General features: G+C 51.0%; 6 protein-coding genes across 6 annotated transcripts; 3 read left to right on the forward strand and 3 right to left on the reverse strand.

The window, feature by feature from the left end:
• Positions 1-219: 219 nt before the first annotated feature.
• MRS44_006903 (uncharacterized protein) lies at positions 220-1,958 on the forward strand (the record flags this gene model as incomplete). The annotated part of the gene is made up of 5 exons (XM_046279260.2): positions 220-366; positions 416-584; positions 640-791; positions 855-1,668; positions 1,720-1,958. The coding sequence occupies 5 exons, from the start codon at positions 220-222 to the stop codon at positions 1,956-1,958; spliced, it is 1,521 nt and encodes a 506-aa protein (XP_046139469.1).
• Positions 1,959-2,374: 416 nt separating this feature from the next.
• On the reverse strand, positions 2,375-4,871 carry MRS44_006904 (uncharacterized protein; the record flags this gene model as incomplete). The annotated part of the gene is made up of 9 exons (XM_046278100.2): positions 2,375-2,422; positions 2,479-2,996; positions 3,050-3,113; positions 3,167-3,235; positions 3,284-3,383; positions 3,446-3,656; positions 3,749-3,866; positions 4,047-4,390; positions 4,439-4,871. The coding sequence occupies 9 exons, from the start codon at positions 4,869-4,871 to the stop codon at positions 2,375-2,377; spliced, it is 1,905 nt and encodes a 634-aa protein (XP_046139468.2).
• Positions 4,872-6,616: 1,745 nt separating this feature from the next.
• Positions 6,617-8,410, forward strand: MRS44_006905 (uncharacterized protein; the record flags this gene model as incomplete). Its single annotated transcript, XM_046270368.1, has 1 exon — positions 6,617-8,410. The coding sequence occupies one exon, from the start codon at positions 6,617-6,619 to the stop codon at positions 8,408-8,410; it is 1,794 nt and encodes a 597-aa protein (XP_046139466.1).
• Positions 8,411-10,277: 1,867 nt separating this feature from the next.
• On the forward strand, positions 10,278-11,691 carry MRS44_006906 (uncharacterized protein; the record flags this gene model as incomplete). Its single annotated transcript, XM_065621919.1, has 7 exons — positions 10,278-10,436; positions 10,486-10,522; positions 10,574-10,806; positions 10,854-11,077; positions 11,125-11,233; positions 11,306-11,319; positions 11,391-11,691. 7 exons carry the CDS (start codon positions 10,278-10,280, stop codon positions 11,689-11,691), a joined length of 1,077 nt encoding a protein of 358 aa, XP_065477991.1.
• A 600-nt stretch (positions 11,692-12,291) lies between these two features.
• MRS44_006907 (uncharacterized protein) lies at positions 12,292-14,049 on the reverse strand (the record flags this gene model as incomplete). The annotated part of the gene is made up of 1 exon (XM_046274484.2): positions 12,292-14,049. The coding sequence occupies one exon, from the start codon at positions 14,047-14,049 to the stop codon at positions 12,292-12,294; it is 1,758 nt and encodes a 585-aa protein (XP_046139464.2).
• Positions 14,050-14,727: 678 nt separating this feature from the next.
• MRS44_006908 (uncharacterized protein) lies at positions 14,728-17,021 on the reverse strand (the record flags this gene model as incomplete). Its single annotated transcript, XM_065621920.1, has 5 exons — positions 14,728-15,286; positions 15,358-15,696; positions 15,743-16,053; positions 16,101-16,735; positions 17,000-17,021. The coding sequence occupies 5 exons, from the start codon at positions 17,019-17,021 to the stop codon at positions 14,728-14,730; spliced, it is 1,866 nt and encodes a 621-aa protein (XP_065477992.1).
• Between the last annotated feature and the right edge of the window lie 548 nt (positions 17,022-17,569).

Below are 17,569 nucleotides of genomic sequence, written 5' to 3' on the forward strand. Positions count from 1 at the left end.
GGCTTGGGGGAACCCCACGGGGTTTAGTTTTGAGGCTGGGGAACCGAACACATGGGGCGGAGCAGGTCCGAAGTCCAGGGACTAGGAGTCGTGACGGTTTGGGCTTAGGTTCACAAGGTTTTTGTCCCGTGATACTTGAACATTTAAACATGTCGTCGGTTGAGACCAGGAAGAGCCAGAGCCAAAGCGTCCTTCTTCCGTAGGTCATATTCGTTCACAATGGAGAAAGATCAGACTGCAGCAATCGAAAAGGCCGATGACAAGTTTGTCGAGCACGCGGCGAACCCGTATCTTGGCTTGTCACCTGAAGATGCAGACTTTATGCACCAGTATGAAGGTCAGGCTGGTAAAAAGGTCGTCAGAAAGGTAAGCTTATGACTGTTCATCAGAAGGAGGTTTGTTGCTAACGAGATAGATCGACTTCCGTCTTATCCCCATCATGGCTGTCCTCTATCTTCTCGCACATATCGACCGAGGCAACATTGGAAATGCAAAGATTGAAGGCATGGATAAAGACTTGGGTTTGACTGGTAACCAGTACAATATTGCGAGCACCATATTTTTTGTGCCCTATATCATCTTTGGTAAGGCAGGCTTGAGGAAGAAATTTGACGTCGATCAAGACTGATGCAGACTCAGAGATCCCGTCCAACATCATTCTTAAAAAAGTTCGACCTAGCATTTGGCTTTCGTTCCTCATCATTGCTTGGGGTATCGTCATGACCTGCATGGGCGTCGTCAAGAACTTTCACGGCCTGGTGGCCTGCCGTGTTGTCCTAGGAGTTTTCGAGGTATGTCCTTTGGCTATCTTCTTACCTCACATATTTGGTCACCGTGACTGATCTCGACTCCAGGCTGGCTTCTTCCCTGGAGCAGTCTACATCGTCTCGACGTGGTACCCTCGACACGAACTCCAGCAGCGCTTGGCCATCTTCTACACTGCCTCGGCATTCTCGGGCGCTCTCAGTGGCCTCCTCGCCTTTGGTATCGCCCGCATGGATGGTGCCAGGGGCATTGCTGGCTGGCGTTGGATCTTCCTCCTTGAGGGTGCCATTACAGTCGCAGCCGGTTTGGTCATGCCGTTGCTGATCATTGATACTCCCGAACGAGCCAAGTGGCTCTCAGATGATGAGAAGCGCTTCATCGACTTGCGGCTGCGTTTGTCTGGTGTGCGAGCCAGCACTGAAGAGGGTGACAAGTTTTCGTGGAAGTTGCTGTTCCGCACCATGGTTGACTGGAAGATCCTCCTCGGCATCATTCTGGCGTGGGCCAACTCTGTCCCCAACGCGGCCTTCAAGTTCACCATGCCGCAGATCATCAAGCAGCTCGGATTCTCCACGGCGCAGTCTCAGCTGCTGACGATGCCGCCCTACGTCTGCGGTGGCATCTCGGCGTGGCTGTCCGGCAGATTCTCCGACAGGTTCTCCTGGCGCATGCCATTCATCGTGGGGCCCATGTCTGTTCTGCTGGTCGCTTTGTCTGTCCTGTTCAAGTACTCTGCAAACGTGGCCGACAGCGTCCCGGCCATGTACACGGGTGTGGTGCTGGCCCAGATTGGTATTTACCCACTTCTTCCCGGCATCAGTGCCTGGACGGGCAATAACCTGGCCCCTTCATGGAAGAGGTCGATTGGTCTTGCTTGGCTTCTGGCAGCTGGAAATCTTGGCAGTAAGTCACCTCTCTCACATATTTAAGATTCGAACCAACATGACTCTTTAGGTATCATCGGAACAAACATCTTCTTGGACAGAGAGGGTCCCCGATATCCCACCGGATACGGCACTTCTCTGGGGATCATCTGCCTTGGTATGATTACAGCACTAGTCATGGAGTTCTTCCTCTGGAGGTCCAACAAGGCCAAGGCACAGGTTTCCGAGGTCGATATTCGTCAAAGGTACTCTCAGGAGGAGCTTGACTCTATGGGAGAGAAAAGTCCATTATACCAGTATACTCTGTAACAGGTTACGCCCTCCACTCTTGCAGATGCCGCGCAAGGGTAGGGTGTGGGTTTTAGAGCTAGTTAGCATTTGCACGTTTTAAAACGAGCAAACAGTCAATACATACTACGACTTGGTTCTATCAAAGATTTATTTGCCCGGTAGCTTTTATGCCCCAAAGGATGCTCGGCAAGTTAATATATAACTTACACATAAGACTAGCTGATGTCAGTAAGTCATCCTCTCAATGAATTATATGGAAGGTTGTTGGTTCGCTTGGCCGACAGTCATTAGAAGTGGCGCTCGACATGTCATTCTACGACAACAAAGAACCACCATGTCGGTATGACGACAAGCCACAAAGTAGCACTAGGACATAAAGAAGCTACTTCAAGTCTACAGGCGTCGAAATGTGCTTATTTCTCGATCTTGTGGTCCTAGAAAAACGCAAGTGCATTCGGTGGGCTCGCTACGGCACCCGGTACCTATCGCTGTAGTTAGCATCATGTTTCATGCAGAACCTTTCTTTGTCGAGACTCACGTTCATCGGAGAACTTGACATGAAGAAATTGTATCGCCCTGAGGAACTACACATTTTCCCAAGTTCCTCCAAGTAAAACAATTCTCCAATGGGCATGCCCCAGCCAGCCAAGAGCCACTCATGCAGATGCCATTCGACATCATTGCATGGCCATACTTCCAAAGAGCGCGAGTCACCGCAAATGGCAGCAATCTTCCTATCCCATAGGAAACGCAAGAGCTCCTCGGATGGTTTGAGGCCAATGTTGTCGGGCTTCTGAGTTTTGTAGAGATTGTCGAGGTGTTGTCGTTTCTCCTGGCTCATGTTCTCATACTGCTCCAGATACCCAAAGCGAACGACGATAATATCGCCAGGCCTGAAAACGTCAAGATCCATACCCTGAAACTGGAGGGTTTCGACCAGTTCGGAAAATGGAACCTCGTGAGAAGACATGGCGTCCACTTTTAAGCCCTGTTTCTGAGCCCATGCATACCAGTCGATGAAGACGGCGCGGCCAGCAATACCCTTCACTGAGACATCTAGTAATTCAAGTATTAGTTGAGTCTTTATATTGCGGAGTCTCGGGACATACGATGAATACTATTTGGCTGGTCCGAAGCGGCAAACTGCTCGGCAGTGCGACCCATGTAATACAGCTAATGCCTGAGTTGAGCTTGAATGAGACTAGTCAAGGACAAGAAATACTGACCCCTTCATTTTGATAGGCATAATGCCGGAATCCATCCCACTGTGAGCTGCACTGAGAGTTGAACGTCCACTGTGAAGGTATCAGCTTGCAGCTGCACCTCGTCATCTGCCACTATACCTCGTCGTCATGCGCATGCTTGAGAGGGGCCTTGTTGATCAAGTGCAAGTCAAGAAGCTTGCGGGCAAACTTGGGATATGATGCCCCAGTCATCGACCAACTGTGTTGCCGAGGTTAGCCAAGATCGTCACTAGACAAGTCGATGCCTGTTTGTCCACCTACTTCAACGACACTCTAGAGCCTGTCTTGATGTTTTCCTCGGCCGCTTTACGAACAACTTCATCTGTCAGAAGATTCAGCGTCCCGAGTTGGTCATCGGGACCCCAAAGACCCCATGCATTGCCATGCGGGCCATTCTTGTCGAGGGAGAGAGAGTCAAAACTAGGGCGCTGTGAAGTCATGTTTGGATCGAGATAACGAGGTGTCAGGAAGACTGCAAGCAGCGGTACGATGAGATCAATGACCGATGTCGAAATATTTTGCAAATTTAGAGCTTTAGTTAGACGCAATGCGTTGCCCACCCACCTATAGACTTGGCAGGGTCTTGTATTGTGCGGAGAAGCCAGGCCGGACAGAGTCCGATGGCGCCCCACCCGGCCGGGGCCGCTCCGAAGAAGCACCATGTGAAAGGGAACCGACCAAACTGGGAACAATACGAACGGTCGCATTTCCAACTGAAGTGCAATTGGAATTCTGTGAGGTCTCAAATAACCTCAGCCCTGAGCGGCGGCAATCAAAAAGCGCCAAGCTACAAACACCTTCATCCAGCCTAGCGATGTAAAATCGGCGCCCCCGGTATCCAATCCTTCTGCCGCTGACAAACCATGATGTCTGCCGAGGCGGTATCGTCCTCGTGTCGTGCGCCGACGGTACCGTAGAGGGTGAAGCCGCAGATCTCGAGCACTTCGAGAAGCGACAGGAGCTTGAGGCTCGTCGTCACGGTATCCTGGCCCGAGGGCGTCCACGGATGGCCCCAAAACTTGATCTTGACGCGGTCCGCCGTCGCCTCGTGTCTCTGGATCTCAACGCTAAAGGCCTGGAGAAGCCGGGTGACTAGTTCTGGCGGCGGGGAGCCGATTATCTTGAGCTTGTCATTACTATCGAATGAGACGGCTATCCAGTCGCAGGGCGAAGGTGCAGGTTCTTGCTTCCGGAATACCAGGCTGTCTATGTACTTGTAAGCCCTGATACTTCAAGTTTAATCACAGTGCAAACCTCTGCTTGATGAGTTCTTGGTAATGTCAAAGGCAGACTGGAGCACCCAGCCAATGTCGTGCAAACATTCAATAATACGCAGCAGCAGTCGTCGAGAATCGTCGTCTCCGTTGGATCTATAGCTCCAAGGAGTTCCATGGAGCTTCATCTCTCTCGATTCACCGAAGGGCCGGACCCTGTCGATGCCCCTAGACCAGGTGGTCCTCACCACCTGATGCACGGCCGATATGTCGGTCTCATCGAAATTGATGAGCCTGATACGGTCCGACGGGCGAATCTCGACGCATGCGAACTGGGTTTTGAAAGCTGCGGCGTCGTTCTCGACGGATTCTTGGAAGGATGGTGGTGGTGCCTCGTTGGGCGCTGACGGGCCAGCCTCGGACTCGGAGTCAAGGGAGGGCCTGGTTTCAAGGGCTTTGAATTTCTCAGACATTGCGAAAGGTAGACCAAGTGCCTTGTTGCATGACCTGGAGTCGTTGAAGGTTATCAAAACCTGAGATCTACATTGGACTCAGGCTGTGCTGATGACAAGGTCGACATCGTGGCAAAGCAGATGGGGCTGTGTCGGGGCGAAGCGCACGTGGGCCAACGATTGAAGAGGCGCAATGTTTGGAATAAGGCTGCGTACTTGAGCGAATTAAGTACGTCCAAACTATTGGATATTCATTATGAAAATTATAATACCGATGTATACTGGAAGGTATTATATGAAAAGGAGCTATTCATCTAGTTGATAAGGTATCCCGGAACTGATACAGCGCTTTTTCATTAAAATGTAACAAGCTTAGCTTACCTAGGTACTCAACAAGCCTCGTCTCTCTCTACAGATGGCTCCAGGACATTTTGTGTACTGTTCTAGCCGGCATGCTCAATGCGATATAGGCAAGAGCCTCGATTAAGTTGCGGAAGCGTGGGTGCTTCAACGCGATCAACAGATAAGATGGCCTACCGTGAGCCTACGGAACTCCTGGGACTATTGCCAGACGGAGAGACAAGTATCACGACAGGTTATAGAGCCGTCCCTAAAATTGTTCAAGATAAGACAAGATTGGTCTGAAATAGATATAAACTTTAAAGATGGAGGGACCAGGTACGCTCTAAAACTAGCCCTAGGGTAGCAGTTTGCAGCTTGCGTTGTTCTTCCTTTACGACGCTGTAGACGCTCAAAGGCAATAAGATTAGAGCATTTTGGGTCACTGGCTACTTTCTGCAGATTACAGGTCGTGTTCGCGGACCCGATCCCGAGGCTTGCGTAGGCGACACTGTCTTCGACGATGGCTCCGAGGTTGCGTCTGGCACTGCGATGCTCGACAGGCAAAGCAACCACCTGCACGTATTAGGCGTCAGGATTACGGCCATTTCGTTTGTGAGCTACAAGCATAAAATTGACTTCTTCAAAGCGAGCGCCATGAGTGCCTATCCCATCGAATTTATACGGCGACACAGGGCTGTAAAGTTCATTTCTAAACTCCCGTCAGCATGTGCTCTCTGGCAGGACTCTCGGGGGTCGTCAGATGATAGACTACAAGACTCGGGAATACAGGCCCACTACGTGAAATAATGAAATTACTAACCATCCCTCTCTTAAAGAGATAGAGTTTTCAGTGAGGCAAGTTATCATTCGCGCTAGATGCCCGAGTCTCACCGAGTCCTCACACCTCGACGTCATAGTCTTCTCCATCTGGGACCCGCTCCGTCGCTTCCGCCGTCTTGTTTCCCTAGTCTGAAAAGTTTGGCTCCGAGATGCGACCGTGTCGGTGAGGTCTCCACTTGAGGCTCAAGTGTGGTTGATAATGGTCTGTATAGGAGTTGGAATTTGGGTTCAGGCGAGCTGGTGAGTTGATGATGCGGCATTGGCTCAGAGACAATGTATCTGAGCTATACAAGCAGGAATATAGTGAAACTAGGACTGGATTTTATGACACGAAATCCCCAACGCCGTGCTCCAGCTCAACCCACTGCTCTCGGCGGATTCATGGTGACATAGTGGACCACATCTTGCAGCTCCACCACGACAGCCAAGCCGGTCCGACAACACAGAACCTGACGATAAGAGATGAAGATCTTGAGGGACAATAATGTCATCGTACTTTTTATGGCTGATAAATACAAACAACCTACCTCTTCCCTACATCATATCACCTTTGACTCCACACACCCCTTCACAACCAACTCACCATGTCGAACTACCTCCCTTCGTTTTCTGCGCCGACATCAAGGCCAGGGTCGCCCCTAGGCTCTCCCTCAGCTTCAAGACCGACTAGCTTCTTTGCCAACTCGAGAGCAAACTCGACATACGGACCGTCACGACGAAACTCAACTGCCGTCCCCTCAAGGCGGAACTCGACAGCTGTCCCGTCCAAGGCCAACAGTGCATGGAGCAAAGAACACTCCGACCCCGAGGCAACCGAATCAGATGGAAAGAATGAGAAACCCCGATCTCGAGCCGGTCGTATTGTGGGGGGCAAATATGTCGACAGCAACAACGAGGACATTGATGCAGACTGCGGCCCCATCACCACTGTCGACATTGACATGCCTCTCACGCTGACTGAGGTTCTTCAAGAGGATGGGAAGGAATATATCGTTCTGGGGTTTGCCACAGGTGATAAGGAGAACCCGTTCAACTGGAACCCGTGGTATAAACGATCCATCTCGACCATTCTCAACCTCATGACGCTCTTCATCGGCCTTGCAACCACGGCGTACAGCTCTGGCATAGGAAGCATGGTTTCCGACCTCAACGCCTCCAACATCCAGGGCCAACTCGGCCTCTTCACTTTCAACATCAGCTGTGCAGTAGCACCCATGGTGCTCGCCCCCTTTTGCGAGCTCGTGGGTCGCAAAGTCGTCTACGCAGGGTCATTTCTCTGCTTCTCGCTCTTGTTCATCGGATTGGCGCTCGCCAAGAATATCGAGACGATTATCGGACTTCGACTCCTGCTCGGGCTTTTCGGCTGTGTGGGCACGATCCTGGTTGGCGGGACGTTTGACGACATGTATGAGCCTCACCATCGCAGTCGGCCTATGGCCATGTTTAGTTACGTCGCCATCTTTGGGACAGTTGCTGCCCCAATCTACGCCGGGTTCATTGACCAGGCCATCGGATGGCGCTGGATCGAGGGGATCCAAGGCCTGGCAAATATCCCCCTGCTCATCGCCATCTTCTTCTTCTTCCCCGAGACCCGTGGCGGTGTTGCTCTCCATAAACGAGCCAAAGCACTGCGAAAGGCCACTGGTGATGAGAGATATGTGTCTGCGGGCGATATTCTGACGCCGAGTCTCCAGTCTATGCTGAAAGCAAGCTCCGTCAAGGCTATCCACATGTTGGTGACCGAGCCTGTGGTCTTTGCCTTTGGTCTTTGGATCGCTTTTTGCTGGGCTGTAGTCTTTCTCTTTCTCTCAGTGATCCCAATTACATTCACTGAGAAGCATGGCTGGTCCGAGGGTGTAAGCGGTCTTCCATACATATCCCTCTGCGTTGGCACCACACTTGGCTGGCTGGCACATCATCTACAGATGCGCAAGTTCGATCGTCTCGTCGAGGATCCCAACGTCAAAGTCACACCTGAAGCACGTCTTTACGGTGCAATGTACGGCGCCGTCTTTCTCCCCATCGGGCTATTCATCTACAGCTTTACGCAGTACGCATTCCTATCGTGGGTTGGTCCAGTCATCGGGCTTGCGCCTATTGCATTCGGTATCTACTTTGTCTTTGAGAGCACGTATAGCTACACGGCCGACTGCTATGGCGAAAGTGCTTCTTCTGCGATTGCTGGTCAGGGTCTGATGAGGAATACTTTGGGAGCTGTCACGCCATTGTTTGCCAATGCCTTCTTTCACAACGTTGGGAGCCAGTACGCTGGGTTGATTCTGGCCTTGTTCGGTACTGGGTTGAGTCTGATCCCATTTGTCATGTTCAAGTATGGACACAAGCTCAGAGCCAGAAGCAAGTTGGCAATGGAGATGTGATGGCACTGGATTGCATAGAGGGAGCTCATGGGAAAGCTTATTAAGTAGAAATAGACGATTCAGGATTGAGCCAATAAGCCAAGAAAGATGTACTGGCAATCTACAAGCCACTTGAGCGGGTTGAATTTGCAGTATATGACACCCCACTGGAAGCTGCAAAGAGCCAATGCAGGATCCCGATGAGAATAACTAACACCTAGGTGCCGAGAGTGAATTAGCTTCAGCGATGCGTAACTAGTGATAGACTTATAAGGCAAGTTACAAGCAGCTCATACCTTGGTTAAGACTACAATTACCATATGATCATAGAGGATTGTAAGGGCACATGCGATAACGTTTGAGTTGTAATAAACGTAAGAGTCTAATTAGATCTTGCCCCGTGGGAACATAAACAGAGGACAGGGAATAATAGAATATCCGAGTCGACACCTAATATCACATCTAATATTAGTCTTGCAGGATATCCTAGTTCTGGAACAGCCACCTCCAGCCACCACTCTGCGCTTCGAGATGCGACACATGGATTAGCCAAATGTGGAAATTGATTTTCGTATCCTCTTATTTTTCGTCGCGTGCCTCGAGTCTTCCTTAAAACTGATGCATGCTCTTCTCCCTCCTCGAACCCTCGTGAGACTCGAAATCAGTGGCGGAGTCAGTCACATCACAAGTGCTTCATCTAAACGAGTCAAAGTGCATCGCTGAGTAGTATCTTTGCACTTCTCTGTTGGTTTTATGGCTGCAGATGCATAATCTAGAGCGTTTCACAGAGGCCAACACCAGACGATGCAACAGGGCTGCATGACGCCGGTAATTGCTCAAAGACATCCCCTTTCTCTTGAAAAGGTCAGGCACCAAGCTGTTGGTTCACAGGAGCAAATTTGTTTAGATCTACGACCTGACGCGCATCCAATGTTGCAGCAGCAAAGCCGGTGAATCAGAAGGCCCATCTTGCACGGTCATGAAGACGAGTGATCGCCAAGCCATGGGCTGGAGGGGCGAAGCATGCGTCCGTTCCGAATGGTCAAACGAATACAAATGATCCACTGCAGCTTCAGTCTCGGCCAAGATCCTTCGGGCACTGACTCGTGGGGTGCGGCAGTGGTTGATGAGCTGACCAACACAAGGTCGTCGTTACGTGACGTGTGTGAGGAATCTGAGGCGGGAGGGCTTGTTTAGCGCTGACCATCGTGCACGTACGCACGCAGGGGCAGGCCATGCAGGTCCGGTTGAAGGCCTCGCATTGTACATGTGCTACTTGACCGGCCGCCGCAAGTATGAGTCGAGGGCGTGTTGCCTCCCCCGGAAAGGTCTGAGCACTCAGACGGCTTTGCAGCCAAGGATCTGTTGTAGACGACGTATGCAGACGCCCCCAGGGTTGTCTTTTCAATCATGTTACCCCAGGTTTGGTGCTGCGTAGTGTCAAAGACTCAGCTGAATGAATGATATTAGCGGCTCCTTCTAGCGCCAGGGGAATAGGCCAGTCGGGGAACCTGCAGAACCCACAAGTGATCGACACGCCCTGAGATCCCAGATCCTTGTTGGTGAGAAATACGGCTCGCCATCTGCGGCAAGTCGGCGACTCAAAGCCACTCGCTCTTGTCACTTTTCTAGTTTTTCAACGGCTCCGGGGGTAAAAAGGATCGCCGTCGCTGTGGCCGACCGGGTTAGCATCCTCCAGCATGTGCCCTGCAAGAGGCTCTGTGCGAGTAGACGCATGCCGATCCCTGGGGGACTAGATCTGTCGTGCAAGTCATATATCACCCAGAGGATTTGAGGGGGGGCCCGTCTCGCTAATCTGTGTCTTTTTACTTTTTCTCTTTGTTCAGATGGTGTCAGAATCTCTTTGCTTTTTGGTTCGTCGTCAGCGATGGGTTCGACAAAGATCCCGTCCAAGCAGCCAGACCTCTGGGCGGCAGAGCTTGTCACCTTTGTGGCAGCGACAATCTTCTTGATACTTCGACTGGTTAGTCGTCGGCTGACGAGGATCCGGCTCTGGTGGGATGACTACTTTGCGTTGATGTGCTATGTAGGTTGCTATCGTCGGTCTTGGTCTATTGCTGCTAACTGAAACATAGACCATGGCTCTGGGCTGGCTCGTCATTGTGCCCATCTGTAGGTCCCCAAGGTGAAAATGAGATGCAAAGGTGCTGACAGGAGTTTCAGGGATCCAGAATGGCTTTGGCTTGCACATCTGGGACATCAAGCACCTTACCAAGGAAAAGGCTCTTTTCCAGACCAAACTCCTCCTCTACATCGCCGAGCTGATGTACGCTTCTGCCCTCTTCTTCGCCAAAGCCTCTATCTTGAGCTTTTACTGGCGCATGTTTCGCGTCACAAGCATCAAGCTCCCGATCCAGATTCTCTTTACGTGCGCCGTCATCTGGATCATCATCCGAGTCAGTAGCCATAAGAGCCATAGAAACAACCAAGCTAACCGTTGCAGACCTTCATGGGGATCTTCCACTGCATCCCCGTTCAAACGTTTTGGGATTCCTCCGTGAAAGGAACCTGTGCCATCGAGGACTCCAAGTTCTTCTTCGGGACTATCCTCGTCCATGTCATACTCGATATTTGCATCCTAATTCTGCCCATTCTGCAGATCCGAAAGTTGCAGCTGCCTGGACTACAGAAGCTAGGCGTCATGGTCATGTTTCTGTTTGGTATCATGTAAGTCGAGGGTCTAGTTGGTGGGCTTGTCTTGCTAATGGGCACAGTATCTGCGTGGCCGCCATGGTCATTATCGTTGCTTCTACCGAATTTGATAATACCTCCGATGATTTGACGTGGAACCTTTCTACGATTGTTATTTGGGCATCAGTTGAGGTCAATCTTGTTACTGTATCGGGCACGTCTCCGTCATCCACTCAACCCCCCTAACCGCTAACAATCCTCTAGCCTGTCTTCCAACCGTTCGTCCGGCGTGTATCTACCTCTTCACCTGTACCCACCCCATCTCCTCCATCGGCTCGGGATCAAATAGCTACGGACAAGCCTACGGCCGAAGCCAAACCAAAAAGTCGATCCGCCTTTCGACACTGCCTAAGGGGAATGAAGACGAGTCGAGCTCGACACACCAACTCGCCGAAACAGAGGCTGGCCGCGGTTCCGTCTCAGATTTTGAGAGCCACGCCCTCGATAGATATCGCGGAAATACATCTACAATCACTGGGCCGGGCCATGATGGTTCTTCGGATGAGTTCCCGACTGGTTCAGCTTTTGGTGGCATCATGGTTAAGAACGAGACGACTGTGAGGGTGTCGACGGCTGGTCAGCCGCATTAATGGAAGGCAAGGGCGCCATGTACCGAGGTAACAAGAAGCAGAGTAATAACTCCATAGCTTCAATACACTTTTTAGAGTACAGCATCTCCAATCTTCCATCGTTGCCTTGACCCGGACCAAGTGTCGATCGTACCTGCCACATTCAGGTACTCTCAGACACAGGCCGTCCTGATCTTGCGGCATAATGACAATTCAAGGATCATGCCTGCTTAACAGCGCCCTGAGCCACACCATTCAGTTCATCCTGAGCCTGATAGGGTCTCAACATGGGCTCGTGATGCGGGGATAATATATCTGACATCATGAATTGGCCAAGGATGATCCAAGATCCGAGTGTCAGAGGTCATTACCAGCTAGACTCTACTCTCTACGCGCAGATCACTGAAACGGGCTGAAACCTTTTTGATGCCCGAGTTGTGAAAAGGCTTCATGCAAGGCCGCAGGCTGAGCTTCATCCTCGAAGGAAAGCTACTCCATAAATGTGTGCAAGAACGCTCTGAGCTGGGATTTTGCATCCAGTTGCAGGATAATATTGATCAACTTTTTGTTAAAAAAAAAACCTGAAAAACAGAAGCCCGCCGTCTAATCTAAGTTTCCTTTTCATGCCTCTCCACTGTTTATCTTTCTAGTCACACGATCAACAAATGTTCGAAGCGTCTTTGGAGCATCATCCATCTCCATCTTGACTTCAACAATGTTAAGCCCCTTTCCCTCTTTCAGTCCCGGATTTTCAAAAGCATCTCTCAGTTGACCCCAATTCTCGGCCAGAAGTGTCCTCACAGGGTAGGAGGGATCATCCTTGGGTGCACCAAAGTAGCCCGGGGCCTCGAGGATTCTCCAGGGCTGAATGTCGTTGTAGCTCTCGTTCGGGCCGTGGATGAGTCTCTCAATCGTGTAGCCACTGTTGTTGAGAACGAAGATGATTACGTCGAGCTTGTTTCTGATGATGTCACTGACTGCCTGCGCCGTCATCTGGAAGCTTCCGTCTCCCTCGAATAGAATGGTCCGGCCAGGGCGTCGTGTTTTGTCCTCAAACATTTCACTCTGTGCGAGAGCTGCTCCCTGGCATGCAGCAAGAGTATATCCGATGGAAAGCCAGATAGAGGAGTTGATGAAGACAGTATCATTTGGAAGGACGAGACTCTGGCTCCCATGTGTGGCTGTGCCGGTTTCAGCCATGACGATGTCGCCCTCCCTGATGAAGTTGGAGACGCGCAGCCAGAAAGAGTATTGATCTATGATACTATCCTTCTCTGGTGGGAGCAGCATCTTTTGCATGGTCTTAAGCGAGATGCACTTCTCCGGATAGGGTTCTGGGACAGGAAGTTTGCACGTCTTCAGCTGGCCAACTAGCTTCCTAAGGATAGACTTGACAGGCAAAGCGCGGTTCCCTCCAAATGGAAGATCCTTGCCGCCCATGCTGATAGAGTACTTCTCAAAGGCTACCGTGATGTGAGGATCTGGTATGGTGGTTGAACCAAAAGTGTTTGCGTCAGAGTCCAAGGGACCAAACCGAAGAACCAAGTCCCGAGACTGGGCCCATGCTTGTTGAGCTGGTTCTCCCGCCAACCCGAGGCTCGAACCGTGGAATTTGGGTAGATCTTCGTTCACAAGGCCCTTCCCTCCAAGAGTTGTGAGGGTGGGGAAACCAGTCAGCCTGACCAGCTGGTTGATTTCGTCTTTCGTCCCGAACCTCCCAGCAAACGCATCAACTAAGATCATTGGCTTTTTGCTGTTTTGAATTCTAGTTGCAAGTCGATGAACGAGTTCACGCTCAAATGACTCATCAATCTTGGGCAATGAAAGAGTGATCGGGGATGCGGGAGCCATCACTTTGACTTTGACCATATCGCAAGGTATCTGGATGTACACAGGCCTGCTTTGTCGAAGGCACTCCTTGAGGGTCGCATCGATCATCCGAGGAGCGGTCGAAGGATCAGTGAGGTTTGCCTGAGCAACCGTAACCATCTTGTACATGTCCGCAAAGATTTTGAAGTTTCCATCGCCCAATGAATGGTGCAGGCAAGCTCCAGCCTCCTGGGCGGCAAGCGAGGGTGTTCCAACAATGTGCACCACCGGAACTCTCTCAGAGTAAGCTCCTGCGATGGCATTGATAGCTGAAAGTTCTCCCACACCGAAAGAAGTGATGATAGCGCCGATGCCCTTGACTCTAGCATAGCCGTCGGCTGCGTAGCCGGCGTTAAGCTCGTTGGCGTTGCCGACCCAGTGGATACCGGTTGACTTGAGATAGTCCAAGACGGTGAGGTTGTAGTCTCCAGGGACGCCGTGGACTGAGCCGAGGCCAAGTTGAGCGAGTCGTATCCAGAGATACTCTGCTAGATCAACCTTTGGTGCCATTGTTGGTTGATGTGCTTGATTGTTGACTTGAGAATGTTGAGATTGAGGATGATAACTATCAATGGCGATTTATAATCACAAGAACATGCAATTGCAGAGAGATCATGTGTCACAATTAAAATCACTGTTTTCACCACTCATAACACGACTCTTGACAAACTCTTTAATACCTTTAATACCGAGCCAAGGGCCCAAGTAAAAGCCCCCACTCCCCTTATCAGCAATGAGGCCATCACGTTACCCTTGTCGTATAACCTGATAGATACGCGGCAATCGACGGAATTGAGCGGCAAAAGAGTTCCCACAATTCGCGGAAAGGTCAGCGGGAGTCTGAACAACAAGGCACGAGGCTCTGCGGATCAAGAGATTTGGGCAAGGGCGGACCGAATAGGGGGGCTCTTGGCAGAATCAACACGTCTCGGGACCGGCCGGAAGAGGCAGCTGTCCTTTGTTGAGATCGGTAAGACATCCTTGTGGGTCGAGTCAGTCGAGTCTTTTATCAAGATCGTTGGAGTGTTGGTTGAGTCATGGTGATTTGGTAAAGCTGAGCAATACGGGCAGAGGCTGACTGATCCATTGCGTGATTGTTTTAGCCTCCTTCACATTAATCCAGCTGGATACGAAGAGATAGATGAAATAGGAGACTATGTGCAGTCAAGATACATTAGCACATGGCGCTTATTCAGATGTCCGTCCCTGATGCTCTTCCACGTTCAGAGACGCATAACTCTGGACAAGATTCTTCAAGATATGAGCATCCACATCTTCCTGCTTTTTGACAACGCTCACTGGCCAATGACTCCGAACAGGCTGCATTTCGTCTAGTTCGTTGACCGCCTCTTGTTCCTCCAGGCTCATGGTGCCTCTCAGCAAAGCAAGTTCCTGTGGTCTCATGCGGCCCCGGATAACCCGGAACAGTGCTTCCGCCAAGTAATGGTTCCGCCGTTGGTTGCATAGGCCCTGCGCGATCAATATGAGGGTTGATCGCAGGGTTTCAAGCTCAGTAGCTGGTGTTTGGTCCCCGATGGCATCGATGCAGTCGTAGCCGGTGAGCATAAGGGGAATAACAATAAATAGATCCATGGCTTCAAATCCGTGTCGAAGATAGTAGAGTCGGATGAGGGTCTGGAGGTATTTCTTGGCAGAAGCAACGATTTGCTGCGGAGAAGGGTGCTGGGTTGTCTCAACATCACATAGCGGCTCGTAGAGGGTAAGCAAGAGGTGATTATAGTAAATGCTGTTAAGTATTAACAAGACCGATTCTGCCAGCCTGTAGTCAGGTAATGAACTTGAGTCCTAGATACTTACTGAAGTTGAAGGTGGCCGGGAAGAACGATGGTCCTTGGCTGGAGCGGTAGAGGTAGACTTCTATACCAGCTCTGTAGTCGCTCACGAAACCCATGAGCTTTGTCAAGAGTTATCCCAGACCCTTCCGAGTAGGCTGCATCGCAAATCTCATTCATGATGATCCGGAAATGACATCTTGCTCGGAAGATGTGAGGAAAGTAGGATGGCGAGAGGCCACTGTCCAGCGGATATTTCATCCATATCTCGCCGTACCATTGCGCATTCCGTGTTGGATCTGGCAATGCCCACTCTGGGGGCTTCTTGAGCAGTGGCGGTAGCATGAAGGAGAAAGCGACGAGGCTAAGAGGATTAACACGTATGCAAACTCTGGAGTTGACGCACTCACGTTTCCCAGATGTACAAAGCCCACGCCGTATATGCTCTACCGTTCTGTATTCTTTGACTTCGTACGTCCATCACGTCAAAGATTCGAAGCTCGTGAGCTAATGAAACAGCATGAATCCTGTACGGCTGTCCAATCTCATCCAAGCCGCAAAGGTTGTGAAAGACGCTAAAGAGTATACCAGCCTGTATAGTCGTGATGCACGGTTCCGGACATTCTAGCTCCCAGAGGCGCTTGGCTTCTGCAAGAAAGCGGTACGCGAGAGTATTGGGGTTCCAGTACTCGGCGCGGTTCGAGAAGCCCGGGTAGCAGACCTGCGACCAGATCAGATGGGTCATTAATGGTGTTGAGGAGCTCATACACAGGCATAAGCAAGGACAATGTTGACGAGGAGAGATGAGCAAAAGTCTTTTCGTCTAGCGGCCATGTCTTCCAGGAATAAGTCCTTCTGGAACGCCGCCGTGAATTGGTATTCGCAGCGAAATAACACACTGAGGAGATCTCGCATGAGCGCATCATCATTGCACACTGGAGTCCACAACGATGGCTTGACGTTAGAGAGAAGAGGCTCAACAACATGTGCTGCATGAAAAGGCTTCAGGTAGAGACTTTGTTGCTCATCAGAGCCCAGGTCAGTCATAAGTCGGGGTGAAACGTGTTCCGAGGTTTGTGGTGCCGAGTAAAGCGAAGCCGCCTCGTAAATCAATGAACCCAGATACGGGTTGTCTTGGGCGTAATCTGCAGGCATCTCAGATCGATACGGGAACTCATATCGGAGTCTAGTCTCGGGCACCAGGGCCACTTGAAGCAAAAGATCGCCGGCCTTGACCTGGTTCAGAACAGCTTCGACGTCGGTGCCGGATCTGATTCTCTTCAAGATGTCCTGTGCATCGCGCTCCGGTAGGGTCTTGAGCAGGGTGAAGATCTCCTCGTGGGCTGTTGCTCGGTCCTTCAGGTCGTGGTTGTTCCGGTTAATGGCCTGCAGTCGTGATTCTCCTGGTAACGTAATGTACTGGCATAAAAGGCCCTTATTAAGACAGCGACGACATGTCGGTCTCTCACCGGAGCACTAAGATCTAGATTAACCTTTGCAAGACGGGTCAACAGACACTCAAACCACCTTGGCTTTGTTTCTCCGGCACGCGTTGCAGGCCGCAATCACGGTATTCAACCGCGACCTCGGCGACGGAGTACCCACCGCGGACGACCCCGACCTAATAGCCTGGGTCGGCAACAGACGGCGCAAAGGCCTGTCTCTACCAGACGGGGTCTGGCCAGACATGAGGGATTATCAGGAGCCCCGGTGCTGCTCTCGGGGAGTGAGGTCTGTCGTTTGTGGGCGAATGAGGCGCGTTGTTGAAGGGAGAAGAATGAGACAGAATGACGTCATTGGCCTTAACACTATGCGTATCCGGGCTGGGACTCGAGAGAGGCCAGGATTATCAAAGAAAGGTCTATAGATCTCGAGAAAAGACAAGCGCTTCGGCAGAATGCTGCGGATTTTGTATCTAGTAAAATTTTCACGATAATATTGAATTGGGGTGTGGTATCGGCGGCGTTTGCATCACGAGACCTGTTGAAGTGTTTGAGGCGTTCCACACCACCAATTACCTGTCGACAAATCGACCGGAGACGTGTCCGTGGCTGCCTCAATGTTTCCGGCTCCGCCAATAGAGAGATAAGTGATTGTCGTCAATAGCGGTGACTAACAGTTGTCTCGAGCCAGGCGACCTGTCACTTATCCAAAGACTTGAGGAAAGCCGCCCACTTGTCAGTCCCGTAGCTCATCCCGGGTGATATATCGGAACACCACTTGTGAGGACATGAGTC

This window comes from Fusarium solani (assembly GCF_023522795.1).
Source record: "Fusarium solani strain SB1 chromosome Unknown bctg00000003_1, whole genome shotgun sequence".
Taxonomy (NCBI): Eukaryota; Fungi; Ascomycota; class Sordariomycetes; order Hypocreales; family Nectriaceae; genus Fusarium; species Fusarium solani.